Source organism: Eutrigla gurnardus (genome assembly GCF_963514095.1).
Source record: "Eutrigla gurnardus genome assembly, chromosome: 13".
Classification (NCBI taxonomy): Eukaryota; Metazoa; Chordata; class Actinopteri; order Perciformes; family Triglidae; genus Eutrigla; species Eutrigla gurnardus.
The window spans coordinates 24,576,322-24,590,413 of NC_139936.1; the positions used below are offsets into that span (position 1 = coordinate 24,576,322).

The 14,092-nt window shown below is 41.0% G+C and overlaps 1 protein-coding gene across 1 annotated transcript; it reads right to left on the minus strand.

The window, feature by feature from the left end:
* Positions 1 to 1,887: 1,887 nt before the first annotated feature.
* On the minus strand, positions 1,888 to 11,907 carry ap3m2 (adaptor related protein complex 3 subunit mu 2). Its single transcript, XM_084024358.1, has 9 exons — positions 11,809 to 11,907; positions 9,735 to 10,027; positions 9,470 to 9,641; positions 8,348 to 8,485; positions 8,021 to 8,106; positions 7,132 to 7,265; positions 5,705 to 5,912; positions 5,407 to 5,551; positions 1,888 to 3,514 (listed from the first exon to the last, which is right to left on the minus strand). The coding sequence occupies exons 2-9, from the start codon at positions 10,005 to 10,007 to the stop codon at positions 3,414 to 3,416; spliced, it is 1,257 nt and encodes a 418-aa protein (XP_083880484.1). The 5' UTR covers positions 10,008 to 10,027; positions 11,809 to 11,907; the 3' UTR covers positions 1,888 to 3,413.
* Positions 11,908 to 14,092: the final 2,185 nt, after the last annotated feature.

The window sequence follows — 14,092 nt, forward strand, 5'->3', positions numbered from 1 at the left end:
CCGTTATGTTTGTTGTCAAACTAACAAAAAACAAATACACGTATTCAATAACAAATACATTTAAACATATTCCTAAAATGCTGAAATCATCAGATGCATTTATTTTTAGCTTTTAACGCTAGCGTGTTTGCAGTTCCTTTGCTAACTAGCTAATGCATTAGCATACAGCCTCCATTTCAACATGTAGCATCCCTGCTAGTTGTTCTCTTCCATGCATGTATCATTTATTGCACCTGTTTTCTTAGTTACCTTACCACATTGGGGTTCATGGTGTGACATTAACTCATGAAGATGCGGAGCCGGATCATCTGGCTAACAGAGATAGTTAGGTGAATGTTAATGAAGACTAATGACGTTATAACGACGGAATGTGTGACACGCATTTGTCTAATTACTACAAAACTATGAAACTAAGAGGCAGCGAGCACGCGCTCTGCAAGCTTCGCGCGCGCTCTCTCCAGCAGCCAACTGTTGTGGCGGGTGCTGCGAGGCCACGTGGTCTCCGACGGGGAACATCAGGAGGGAGAGCCGGCCAGCACGCACGTCCCATCACAGCTATCTGATAGGGGCTGGGATGCTTGGATTTACATTAAGATAACGCTTTGTCTCTGGCAGCACACACACACACACACACACACACACACACACACACAAACACACACACACACACACACACACACACACACACACACACAGCGGGGCTGTTAGAGAGGACGCGGGGTAATTGGTGTAGGTGCCAGAAACAGCACTTTACCTGGTGCGAATACACACTTTGATTTACATCCACGCGCCAGCTTCGGACGGTGGCTGTAAAAGCAGTTCTAGTCCAGTCAAGGCATGAATGCAACCTTTAGGTCACTTACAGCTGTCTAATATCAAATATAAGCTATAGATAGTTCATGCAGCTCAGTAAAAGTGGGCTAAACACCGAAACACACATGCTAAGTATTCACGAGGAAAAGGAGAACACTTACCACTCGCGATGAGTGAGGTCTTTAAATGCCTCGGGATTCCTCCTCACTCCGGCCTTCAAATGTCTTTGCAAAATGAAATGTCTAACAAACTACTTCCACGGCATGGTGCAAAGACAAAACAAAAACACAGCTAGAAATACGCGTAGAAAAACGTTTCCACGTACAAGTGACGCAAAGGGGAGAGGTGGTAAAAAGTTATGCCCTCATGACATAACTTCGGCTTAAAGCTGCTGTCTGGTCTCTGGGGCCGGGGGAGGGAGGGAGGGAGGGAGGGAGGGGAGAGAGGGACGTAGTATGTGTTGGAGGGGTTAAAGTGATCAGTAAGTTCTGGAGTGGAGTCCTGCCAGCCGGACACAGTGGGATGTGAGGGTTAAACGTGGTCCCATATGATGCTCGGTTTGAGCTCAGTGAACGATTTCAAACCGCCTTTATGATGCTGCAGTGATAGTTGTTAATTGGCAGCTTGAATGTTAAAGATTATGGTGTTATAATGAGATGCCTGTGACGTCATGCCTGGGGTTTGAACCAGATGTTGTGACACCATGAAGGGAATGAGGATCAGGACCTTTCAGGTCTGAAGAAAGTACGTTTTCATTAGTCTCTTCATGACGTTAGTATTTACCCAAAAGTAAAAAAAAAATATGAAAACAGTCATTCCATATCTGTTTAAGAACTTCCGAAAGAACTTATGTCCGCGAACACAACATCCAACTTCCCAGTATCATACACTCAGTAATACGCGTTATCACTTTGTTTTAACACATCAAATCTTTATTTTTTACACCATTGTAACGCTCCATTGGAGGATGTTTAACCAACACAAAGAAAACGCTGTAAACACAAAATACAAGCCTTCATCTCTTCTGAGGTACGTGGCCATGACACCATAATACATAGTTTCATGTATTGTTTATTTGAGTCGGTTTACAGAGATGTTATGATGCAGTGTGATGCAGTGTGAAAACGGATCATTTGGACCACAGTGTTGAGCACCAAACTGACGGGGTGAAACATTTCTTGGTCATGTTTCTGTATGTTGAGAATTAAAACGTATACTGTTTGGTCATAATATGGTGAAATGTAAATCTCCCGCAGAGTTAAAGCTTTTAAGAAGAATTTAATGATATCACGTTGTAATCAGCAACACAAGGAATGATGTTAACAAATGGAGCCTTTATTCGCGGTAATAAATTATATTTTAAGTAGAATAAAACAGGTGAACATGGACCTGAAAGTCTCCCAGACATCTTCCTGGTAATTAACAGCTCTAAAAGCTTAAGTCACTCTTCGTTCTTCTCACTTGCATTAAAAGGAAATGTTAGTACCAGCAAATGTGAAAGTGCATGATGGAGGACAGTTCCAGTGTCACATTGTCATATGTCAGTGTGTGGACTCCAGTGCTGCAGAAAAACCATCCAATTACTGCGACCAGAAGGGAAGAGGAGCACACACACAGAACAAACAGGAAGGCAAAGAGAACACGGATGAATGCTGGAAAAGAAATCATAAAAACTGGCAGGAGAGGAGCAAAGGAAGATGGGAAAACCGCAATATCAATTTCCATTTCCATTGGTAGGTTTCAACCAGAACTTCTTAATTAAAGGATCAGAGAAACGTAACACAGGCGCATGCTAGATCAAATTTACGAGCAAGTTCTGTGAAAAAAAAGATAATTTTTGGTTGAATTTATTGTCTTCTAGAATAGAAGCTAAACTGCCCTGCTGATTTATAGCAAAAAATACAATAACATATCCATCTGATCAAATGCCACTAGTTCCTTCCCTCAGGTTGGAGCACTAATGTGCTGTAAAACAATGCTCTTGTTTTATCTGACAGAGCTCCTTTGACATGGGGAAACAAAGATTTCCTGCCATACATCAATGTATTATGAGGGGAGATCTATTTTGACATATGTCATTTGGAGTGAGAAAACAGTCACCAGCACATCTATCCAGACAAACATACCATAGACAATGAAATACGTGGAAAGGTGGAGGACGGATTCCTTTCAAACCTGACACCAGCGCAGCATCTGATTTTGGCCCATTGTTTGTTTGCGAGAGCTTGAAATGTTGGAACTTGATGAAACCTGTATTAACAAACTGGCACCAACTTGTCATGTAACAGCTTGGGTTGGGTTTGGGCTCAAGATTAAACTAAGAGTGAAAATATAGGTTGGCCTGCGTTCAGCTTGGACAGAGATGAAGAGGTTTTATTTCTCTAGACTCAAAGCCTCCGAACCAGGTTTACTGGACATTTGATGCTTTTACTTCAAAAGGTTTATATGTGCAATGGTCCGTTCTTAACTGCTACATGGAGCCTCCAATTTGTTAAATCCTGAAATGCATATACATAGGGAATGTGCCAACTCCCCGTTTCCCATTACATCACCCCTCAGTCCCATGGTAGTTTGGTCCAGCAGTCACAGACCAGCAGTCTTTATGTCCGCACCTGGAACTTGCCAGCCTTCGTCATGTATTTGATGCCTTTGAAAGGTTTATACTTCTCGCCGTACATGTCCAGTCGATTCACCTTCAGCCCTGTTGAAGGAGAAAAAAAACATTTTCACATTTACATTACTCAATACAAACAGTCTAATGTGCAGTCGACTTGTGTTGGACGGGAGGGTGGTGGGTGGCTAATGGACCGACCTTCCAGAGAGACTTCCACTCATTTTCAGAATGCTGACCCTTTAAATGTATTGTGTCATGTGTTTGTTTTCATGATGCAAACTATTGTTTTGAACATCCCAGTTACACAAAAATGAAAAAATGAATTATTTACAGTAAACTAAATGCTAGGAGGGTTTTGTTTCAGTTTTACAACAACTTTGATTTTGATGCACTGCAATAACACTAGTGGACACCAGGGATATTGCATGGATTTGCCTCATAGGGCGAACATGAGAAAACAGCTAAATCTGGTGGAAAATAGGAAAAACAAATTTGAAGCCAGCTCTAGATTGAAATCCTGATATAATACAACGCCTGATTTTGTTCTGTAATGGCCTTGGAATCAGAAATCACGGTTTAAATGGTTTTCAATTGGGACATATTTGTCTTTATGGCCCTGCTCGTCTCTTTTCTGGCTACAAGTTTATTATAGATATAAGAGTTTAAAATTCTAAAAGACACTCACCCTAATGATGCATAAGGGTGAATGAAGTGTTATTTGTCTGCTGCACAATAACAAAGATGGTCAACTTGTTTCCCAAATTCAAATCAAAACAAAGTTATTAGCCTGAGATGACGTGTTGGTGCTCAAAACAAAAAATATGTTCCTTGTGCTGGGAAATATGAATCATTTCACGTTTCCTGGATTAGGAAATACATTTCAAATTGAGAAACGGGGTAGAACAATGTTTTGCAGCTGACGGGATTTTCCTACTCAGAATACCTTCAGAACAGCGGCAATTGTTGGTAAATGTTTAGGAAATCTGATGCTTAATACCGTGACTCAAATTGAATGGTAATGAAAGAAAACTGGGGCTAATCACACCTGTGCTTACCTAAATGGTAGAAAATGATATACTTTATTAAATGCATGCTAGTAAAATTGCCTTGCATGTTGTGAATTTAGGATTTTTAGACTGTTAGAAGGCAATATGGCGTCATATTACCTAAAATCCTGTTTAGAATAAACACATTCTCGTATATATGTGTACTAATCTAAGCCACAGCAGTCTATAGCTGAAGATAACCATCAAAGCATGAACTAATGAATGTAACTATAATACTACATTCACAATAAAGAATAATAGAGTGCTTTGTGTGTGTGTGAGGGGGAGTATTAATGCATTTGGCACCATCTAGTGGTCACTGTGTCATGTGCTCACAGGACAGTCAGGTGGTTGTCAGCTGAGGAGGCTGTGATGAAAGATTCTCTTATGTGTTGAGACTTCGGTCAAATCTTTCTCAATGAAAAAACGATTCATGCAAGAAATTATGGGGTTCCTGGAATCATGCAATCTAGTCTATGCAAGGATATCAAAATTATGACTCTGATACGATAACCTGCCTAAATATCTAAGACACTGAAATGATACCACAGCAAAAACCTTAAACATCAGGAAAAGTAATGGAATAATAGATGACAGAACTATAGACTGGATACAATATGGACGTAGTCTTTGTGATGTCACCTTTAGGATTCTGATGGGATTCTGGTTACAAAACTCCAAGATGGCGACGGCAGAAATGCCAAACTTGAGGTGTTCAAAACCGTAGTCCAGACCAATGGGTGGCGTTACGATGACTACGTCCAGTTCTTATATACAGTCTATGTACAAAAAAAACACTCATTCTTAAAGAACCAAAAGGAATTAAATGGAGTATGGCATTGTTTTTAATCTTCCTAGCATCAGTATACCTTGCAACACTAGTAGCACTGAGTGGTGGTGACGGTGAGAGTGTCTATGTGGCTGTTTTTGTACCTGAGATGGCCATCTGTTGGATCTTGAGCTGGATGTTGATGGTGGGGTTCTCGTCAGGTTTGGAGGCCCCGGCCTGCAGGCTCATGGTGCCTTTAAGGCTGGGAAGCTTCTGTGGGTTGATCTTGCCAACATCCCATGTCAACATCTAGCCAAAAAACAAACCGCCAAGATGCCGATATTTGAACTCTATCACTTGGAGAAATGGCAACATCAAGAAGACTTTTCAAGACTGTAACATATTCCTGTTCATGCACACATTCTGCCTTCTTTCAGGCACGCTGACACGATTTCTAAGTACCTTGGTGACTGGGTCAAAAGTGTATGTTCCCTGGGAGGGGTTGAGGTTGGCATTCAGGACCCCCCGTGGCAGCTGGCTGCTGACTAGGACCGCCTCCACGGCCTTGCCCATGGTCTGTTTGGGTCCCAGAGTCAAGTCAAAACGTCCCTGGGAGCTTCCCTCTCGAAAGGTGATGTTGTGCTTGACATATACTGGAATCGCCACCAGGCTGAGGAGGAAGAAGGCCAACAAACAACAGTCATGCAAGCCAGTGGATTTGTTGTAAACATTCTGTTAGTCTTTTCTTATATTATAATATTAGCATAATGCTTAAAGTGTAAGTTTGGCGGAAATTGAAAATAAAGCTATTTTCTGAATGAAAATACATCAACTAAGCCGTGGAGGAAGTAATTTTCGCTCATCACGCAGTTCAGAGCTAGCACGGGCGGGAGCTGGAGTCCAAAATCGCAAACAGTGGGTTAGCATGGGGCCAACAGCCACACGCTTTCAAAATCGCATTTTTAAACCACTAACATTGCTCAAAACAGCGCCAAACCTCGTCAGCAGCTTGCTCTGGGTGTCTACACATAAAACGAAGCACCAACAACTCAGTTCATGAACCCGAAGTTTATAACAGAAGACAGTTAAGAACACTCACCAATTCTACCCCTGCCAGCTCCTCGCAAAGGATAGTCCGTAAGTGTCGATTACCGAACGCAGCTCTCGTGTTCCCGTGTGAGATCTCGCGTGACATGTATGTGCTTCAGATAAGGCTGCTGTCTTGAACTGATTGGAAGTGTATACAAACTATCCCGACGTTTTTACCCACCGTTATTAACTTATATTTGGCCAAACTGCCACTAATTTAAAAGTATACTCGTTTTATTCTGGGCGAAATCTTCAGTGGTCTCCCTCGTTTTGCATTGCGTTCGGTAATCGACACTTACGGACTATCCTTCGCGAGGAGCTGGCAGGGGTAGAATTGGTGAGTGTTCTTAACCGTCTTCTGTTATAAACTTCGGGTTCATGAACTGAGTTGTTGGTGCTTCGTTTTATGTGTAGACACCCAGAGCAAGCTGCTGACGAGGTTTGGCGCTGTTTTGAGCAATGTTAGTGGTTTAAAAATGCGATTTTGAAAGCGTGTGGCTGTTGGCCCCATGCTAACCCACTGTTTGCGATTTTGGACTCTAGCTCCCGCCCGTGCTAGCTCTGAACTGCGTGATGAGCGAAAATTACTTCCTCCACGGCTTAGTTGATATATTTTCATGCAGAAAATAGCTTTATTTTCAATTTCCGCCAAACTTACACTTTAAGAGAAAAACCTTTAAATAGAACACATACCCTATTTTGGCAACTATTAAGGAAAAAAAAAGAATAATACAGGGGGGGGTTCAACTAAACGTGTGTTTGAAGAAGTATAAAATTATCCCGAATGAAAAAACACTAACTTCTGAGAGCTGACGTGGTAGGAGAGCAACCGGAAGTTTCCATCAGGGGGGATAAAGGAGAGGATCCGCTCTGCTTCCCAGCGCTTGAACCGAACACATGGATGGAAGCTGACATCATCCAGCAGCCGAGGATTCTGGGAAGGGTGGCAGAGGGCCAGGTTGGTTTGGGGGTAAATAAAACAAAGCAATGTTTTGTGTCAATCTCGCAAGACGCACTGGAGAGGAGGGGCTTATTACCTCCATGTAGACATGTTTGATCAATCATTGATGAAATAATTTGTACACGGTGTTAAGTCCCGGTATTCACTGTATCTAGCAAGGCACACATTAGCTGGTTTACTACAGGTGGAATTAACCCAAAATAAACTATTTGGCAGTGATTTAATTGCAATAAACAGATAAAAGGGTGCTGAAATAACTACATAATGATGCAGACATGTAAAAAAGTCCAAAGTCATGGTTTGTAAGGTCTGTCTGCAACATTTTTTTAAATTCTTGTTTTCTGAATGGAGTACAGATCGATCAGATGTAGACTATGCTAATATTGCAGCTGCTCCATAAACACTTAAAATAGCGTCATTCCGGCATAAATAGGCAGCATCGTTGTTGTTTGTGTATAAACCAGAGACTCTCTATGGTACAAAGTCTCTGGACTAATATGAGCTGCTATCGTAGAGCTCCGGGTGAACACAGACTGCTACAATATATCTCTCCCCCATATCTGATTCAGCAACATCAGGACAGGAGGAGAATCTTAACGTTGACAGGCTTTCGTGAATGATGTGAAATCTTGCATATTTGCAGTGACTTTAAAAGCAATCCCACCAGGTGAAAAATGTGCTTCATGTTTGGTGTTGACAGTGTAATAACTAGAGTAGAAAAAACTCACCATAAATGAGAGAGTGAGGTCGGGCATGCCTGTCAGTTTCACACAGGCATCGATTACTCCCTGGATTTCTGCTGTAATAGTGGAGCCTGGGGGTTGGAGGAGGAAACAGCAAGCAAAAACCATATAAACAAACAAACTCAGTTTGAAGACAAATGCTTATAATTGTGGGGTTAAGCTGCTGATAGCTGATTTTTTCATCAATAAACTAGAAATTGTTACAACATGCAACATTCTATAAGTTTCTTATCATTCTAAAGTGGCTTAATAAAGAAGCAGCTGTACAGTGGAGTGTTTAAGCAGAAGGCTGTTCAGTAATATATACTATACCTGATTTATCGATGATAGCATCAATCTCCTCCACCACGTCAAAATAGGCCTCGTTGTTTGTGTATTTGACTCCGGTGCGTCGCCATGGCACCACTGACAGCTGACCTGTGGGGAGCTGTTCACCAACATTGGTGCTGCCTGGAAAACAGACATCAACCAAATGTAAAATAATAATAAAATGAGTATGTTTTAGGGGTGTGAATCTTTGGCTTCACAGCGATTCAATTCGATTAACGATACAGTCGTTGGCGATTCGATTCAAGGACGATTTAATTTTTTTTGTAACAATTCGATTCGATTCTGTAAACCACGATTCGATTCAGTAACTTGTAACCAAAATTCTATATCCATGCAATAATCCAAGTGAGACTATTTGTATTCTTCTGAAATGTGAAAAATAACATATTATTTTTATGTCCTGCATAATATTTTATGCTGAATACAAAAATGTAATTAAACATTGCTCAGTTATTTTTTAACATTATTCAGTAGACTACATGCTGGCAGGGGAGAGTGTCTTAAACGTATTAACATTAATCCCGAATTCATCCCATTAAATGCATTTATATTGATTATTGGTGAAGCCAAAACGATTCATTCTATTTATTTATTTTAGCAGATCGATTTAGAGTCAATAGAATCTTTAGAATCAATCTTAATCGAATGAATCGTTACACCTCTACTATGTTTACATACTGATGGTATAGTGTTATGTTGCTGCTGGTCGGAGACTCACATTAACTGAATGGGAACTCAGTCATAACTAATAATAAATAAAGTACTCTGAATGAATGTGTTGTCTTATGAATACAGGGATTTTAAAGTATATACATAGCACATAAAGTTACCACCAGCCCGTGTAAATCTAATAGATCAATGCTCAGTGAGTTGCCCCCCCATGTTCCAAGGCTAATTCCTCCCTGCAGCAGCCCTGAATCCGACCGACGGCCCTTTCTGCATGTCGCCCCCCTCACGTTCCTCACGTACATAATGCTTCATATTATTTCAAACACAATTATAAGATGAAATAATACTGTCAATATTTAGCGGGCAGCTAAATGTTCAAATCAGTTTGATTTTAAAGGCCCTGTGGCGTGTGGTTATGGTGTGCATGGACTCTACCTGTGATGGTGTTGACCATTGTGCGGAGGATGGTGGGAGGCTTAATGAGCTCTTTGAGGATATTGGACTCTGTGGCCAGCGGAAAGCCGTTGTCCAGCATCTCCTCCAATAGCTCGTAGACCACGACCACATTGTCCTTAATAGCAGCCTCTGTACAAACTCCAAAATAGTCCTGAAAACACAAAACAGGCAGAATTAGGGTATTTAAATCAGACATGAGTCATTTAAACCAAACTCAAAGTGGACTGAAAAATGCATCCAGAACCTGGAACGTGTCGACGACTCTGTGTAGAAACTCGATGACAAACAGCGGTGGCACCTCACTCTGGATGACTGCGACAAAGTAGATGCGATGGCGGAGCACACTGATGAGGTAGTGATGCGGCGTTGGTATCACCGGCGGGACGTTCTCCGGCTCAGTGGCACGTTCCTGAGCCTCGAAGAAGTAGTCGCACACAGAGCGACTGACCACACTCTTCCAGTGCTTCTCCAGGAAAATGTCCCCCGATGCGTTAACTAGGAACAGGCTGTGGATCATTTTGACTGGAGGCGGAGAGGCTAGCGAAAGAAAGAGAAAAGCAAAGCATTTGAAATGAGAAAGTTGAATAAATTGTAACAAGGTGCTCGTAGAATTAACTGTGAAAAGGAAAGTGCAAAGTGTAATGAAAGCATTATGGTACTATATACAGAGCAATAATTCAATCATGTACCACTTCAAACATTTATGTATTTTACATATAATCTGTATTAAGACTTTGAACCAGTGCAGATGGGACATTTTACAAACTACGATTATCTGTAGAACTGGCCTCTGATAGCGGCCGATGGTGTGCATGTGATGAACTCCTGATACACACAACAACTGGATAAGACCCCATGAAATGGCACTCATACTTCGAGACCAGGAACTGGCAGCCAGTCCAGCCACTAATTCACAACAGACATTAAATTATGTTTTTAATATTTATTACATAGATCATTTGATCTTTTTTGTCAGAAGGCATTCTCCACTTAAACAGATTCGACAAAACCTTGAACAGATTATTCTTGCTTGTTTGAAAAGGTGGGACAAAAGTTTGCTGTAGGTGAACAGCTGATTTAGCATCAAGCTCTCATATCTGACCCGTTCTCAGGTTTTCTCCCCACAAACATTACCTCTCTAATACGTAACGCAACTCGATCGGTTCTTATCAGCCACACCCTTTTTCCCCGTTTCAAAGTGTTATTATAGCAGCAATATTAGTCAACCACTAATTTAGGGGTGGTATGATATAAGATTTTATTGTGGTGATATTATTGGGATAATCGTTAATATCACCACATGAAATGTTCATATTGTCCCGTGCCAACTCTCCTTTGTGTGCAGTTATTTTGTGTTGTAGTTTTGTTTCAGAGACATATACGTGAATGTGTGAACATTTCATCATAAGTCTTTGAACAATAAGTCCAGTACAGCCCAGTGCAGTCTGTGTTTTATCAGGTGTCAATACAATGAATGGAAACAGGAAGTCCATGCCCACTAGTGAAAAGACAGCCCTTCCTCCCCTCACGTGACACATATCTTGGTAGAAAAAAGCCGATTTTACACACAAACATAAATTAAATGACACTACTTCAGCCGCAGATAATTAAATGGGTCTGTGCTCATCTATATTTAGCATTTAAATACAATGTAACTACAGGATTGTTTTTGATGTGTTGAAGAGCAAGCCATTTTGATCTACTTTTGATCATAAATAATACATTTAAGCCATTTAAGACCGGTTTCCACATTACACGTTACCTGGAGAGCATTCAAGAATGTTCTTTTATTTCAATAACATTATCAAAAGCACGGGGATACAAACTTCCTCACAGCAACACGTCAATGAATGGCTCCTGTGAAGTGTAAAGGCTCAATTTAAAAGTGATTTGGGCGCACCGCTCTCTCCATATAGGAAGAGGAGCATTTCACTCGATACAGGAAAGTCTTCTTCAGTTCGCATCAATTTGAGGTGGCTGGGAAATGTGACACCGGAATATTCATTAAATATGCGGCAACGCTATCGAGTTCGTACCGGATAGAAGTCAGCGCCGCAACAACCTGAATACATTGCAGCCACATATACTTATTAGTGCGATAGAAGCTGTAACCAAGTTACTAGCTAGCTATCTCAATTACACAGCAGCTGAAGGCCTCCGTCTCTATACAAGATGCTAACATCAGTCCCTCCTCCTCCAGTCTCATGACAGCAGAAAAGCCCCGTCACCCGGTACAGGGGATGGAAATACGTTGAATTAACGTGGCAGTTTTAACTTTGAAATCCACTCGAGCCATTCATTAAATGCAAATGACTTACCGAAGACAAATATAAACGTTTTCGTCCGCCTTTCACCCTTTTCGATTAGATTAAGCAGCCGTCGTTGCTTCCCGTAAGGTGGAGCAGCTCTTGGTGAGAGGAAGGATAGAGCACAGCGAACCAATCAGAATCCGGGAGGCTGTTTTGTCCCGCCTACTTAATACAGTAATAGGTCAATAATACGGAAGCTGGTGGTTCGTGACTTCGCTGTGATTGGATCGCGGAGGGAAAGCTACAGTAAACACCAGTTAAACTGCTCGCTGATTGGTCACGAGATGTAGCTGGTCTGACATTTTGTTTCCAGTATCAGATTTCATCTTGTGGAGTTCGTCTCCATTCAAACAAATAGCTGCAGGGACATGGTTCACATAAACGTCACTAGGGATAGAACTGCATTGCTTTAATTCAAAATGCTGCAGCTTTGAATAAATTACACATCTTTTTTTTGTTATGTAAGGCGCAAATGTAGTCATATACATTTCTTCGAAACAAGGTTATAGTGAAATAGCAATGATTGATGCAGATATTCGACATTTTTCATGTTGACCACATTCAAAACTTGTTTGGACAACATAAAAAACACAGTATCTAGATGAAATATCTGGCCAGTGTTCTACTCAATTTTTAAACATTTTCCAATTGAACAAGTATTACAGAAAACATACAGTACAAACCACTGAAACGATTATAAATAGTGACAAGGACTTTACTACAAACTCTTTGTACTGTACGTTACATGTAACTACTTGGCAGCTATCACCTTCAACGCTGTCTCAGCCGATATGATTTGGAATCAGCAAAAGAGAAGCTGGAATTTGATTTTTAAGAGCTTCACCAACAGAAAACGTATAGAAGGAAAAGTAGGTGCACACAATCACTCTGATCTCTCTGGTGTCTGAGTGTTCAGTTCACCCTCTTTCCTAGTGCAGCTCACACCCTTAAGACAAAGTTTCAATGCAAACAATGAGATCGTGAGAATCCCTACCCTCTGTCAATAAGTGGAATACTTACAGGAAATATCAGAGGAGCAGAACGGCACAGAAACAACACGATATAAGGGATCACTTTTGCCTTATTTATCTGTTATCATCATATAGAGATGCTGTCTCTTCTGGTCTATCCTGTACTGTGGGTTATTGCTTTTACAAAGAACCTGCAAACCAATCAGGCACAGGCTACAATGGTACACAATAATTACACTGTCATGATGATGGGTTTAATGTAGTAACCTGATCTAAGCTTTGCATATAGTTTGGGGATCTCCATTATTCAGCAGGACTCAGCACGTTCAAATAATATTGTTTAATACAAAATTAAATGTTACGGTAAGACAGTGACTGGCTGTGTGATTAAAATGTTGTTTTTTTGTTTTGTTTCCACAGTTTTAGAAGAAAAGTTTAGAAGGAAACACCTTGCTTTTTGACATGAGCTGCTCACTCTACAGTGACATCTAGTGGCCACAAGCAGCCAAAGCAATTCCATAAATGTCCACAAGACCATCATAATGCTCGTCCACTTGGAGGTAAAATGTATTTAAGTGATGTGGAGCTCTTTCCCCAATCTATTATCAGAAAACATACAGCCCTTCAAGCCAAAGCTCACGTGGAAGGCGTCCTAACCCTCAGTAGTAGGCACTGCACAGCTGTTTAAACAAGACTTGGCAACAGCATTCTGCATACAAATGGTGACTCTTCAACTTGGATCAACATTACATTAATGTATGTATATAGCAGCATTTAAACTCTGAAAACCCCATTTCCTCATTCAGATTCTCTCCATGACAGATTGGGCCCTGCATGAAAACACTGCATTATGATAGAGTTGGGACAGTTTGTTGTTTCACATTATTTGACATTTGAAACGGACAGGCGTCTTCCGTGCACCAATCAGAGCGCGGCGGCATTTGAATCGGAGCCAATGACAGCTGTGGGGTTGTTGATCAAACCACACCCACGCAGCTTTGATGAATTAGCAGAGTTACTAAGCAGAGAATTATGAATAACACTCAGGGGCCTTTTAATTAATGTACACCATTTAGAATAAAGTAACTGCTGCTTTGTTTTGCTGTATAAAGAGCCTGACAACACTGACTTGTCTGCTGGATATAAGGCTGTCACACTAAAGTCCAACATTTTTCCTTGTACTTAAACACTAAAAATAGAAAATACTCACATTATACGGCGTGGTCCACTTGGAAATTGTGCATGGTATTAAGCATAATTAAAGCATCTTTGTCCCTGGACTGAGAGGACAATATAATTGTAGAACTGCAGCCGATAAAACT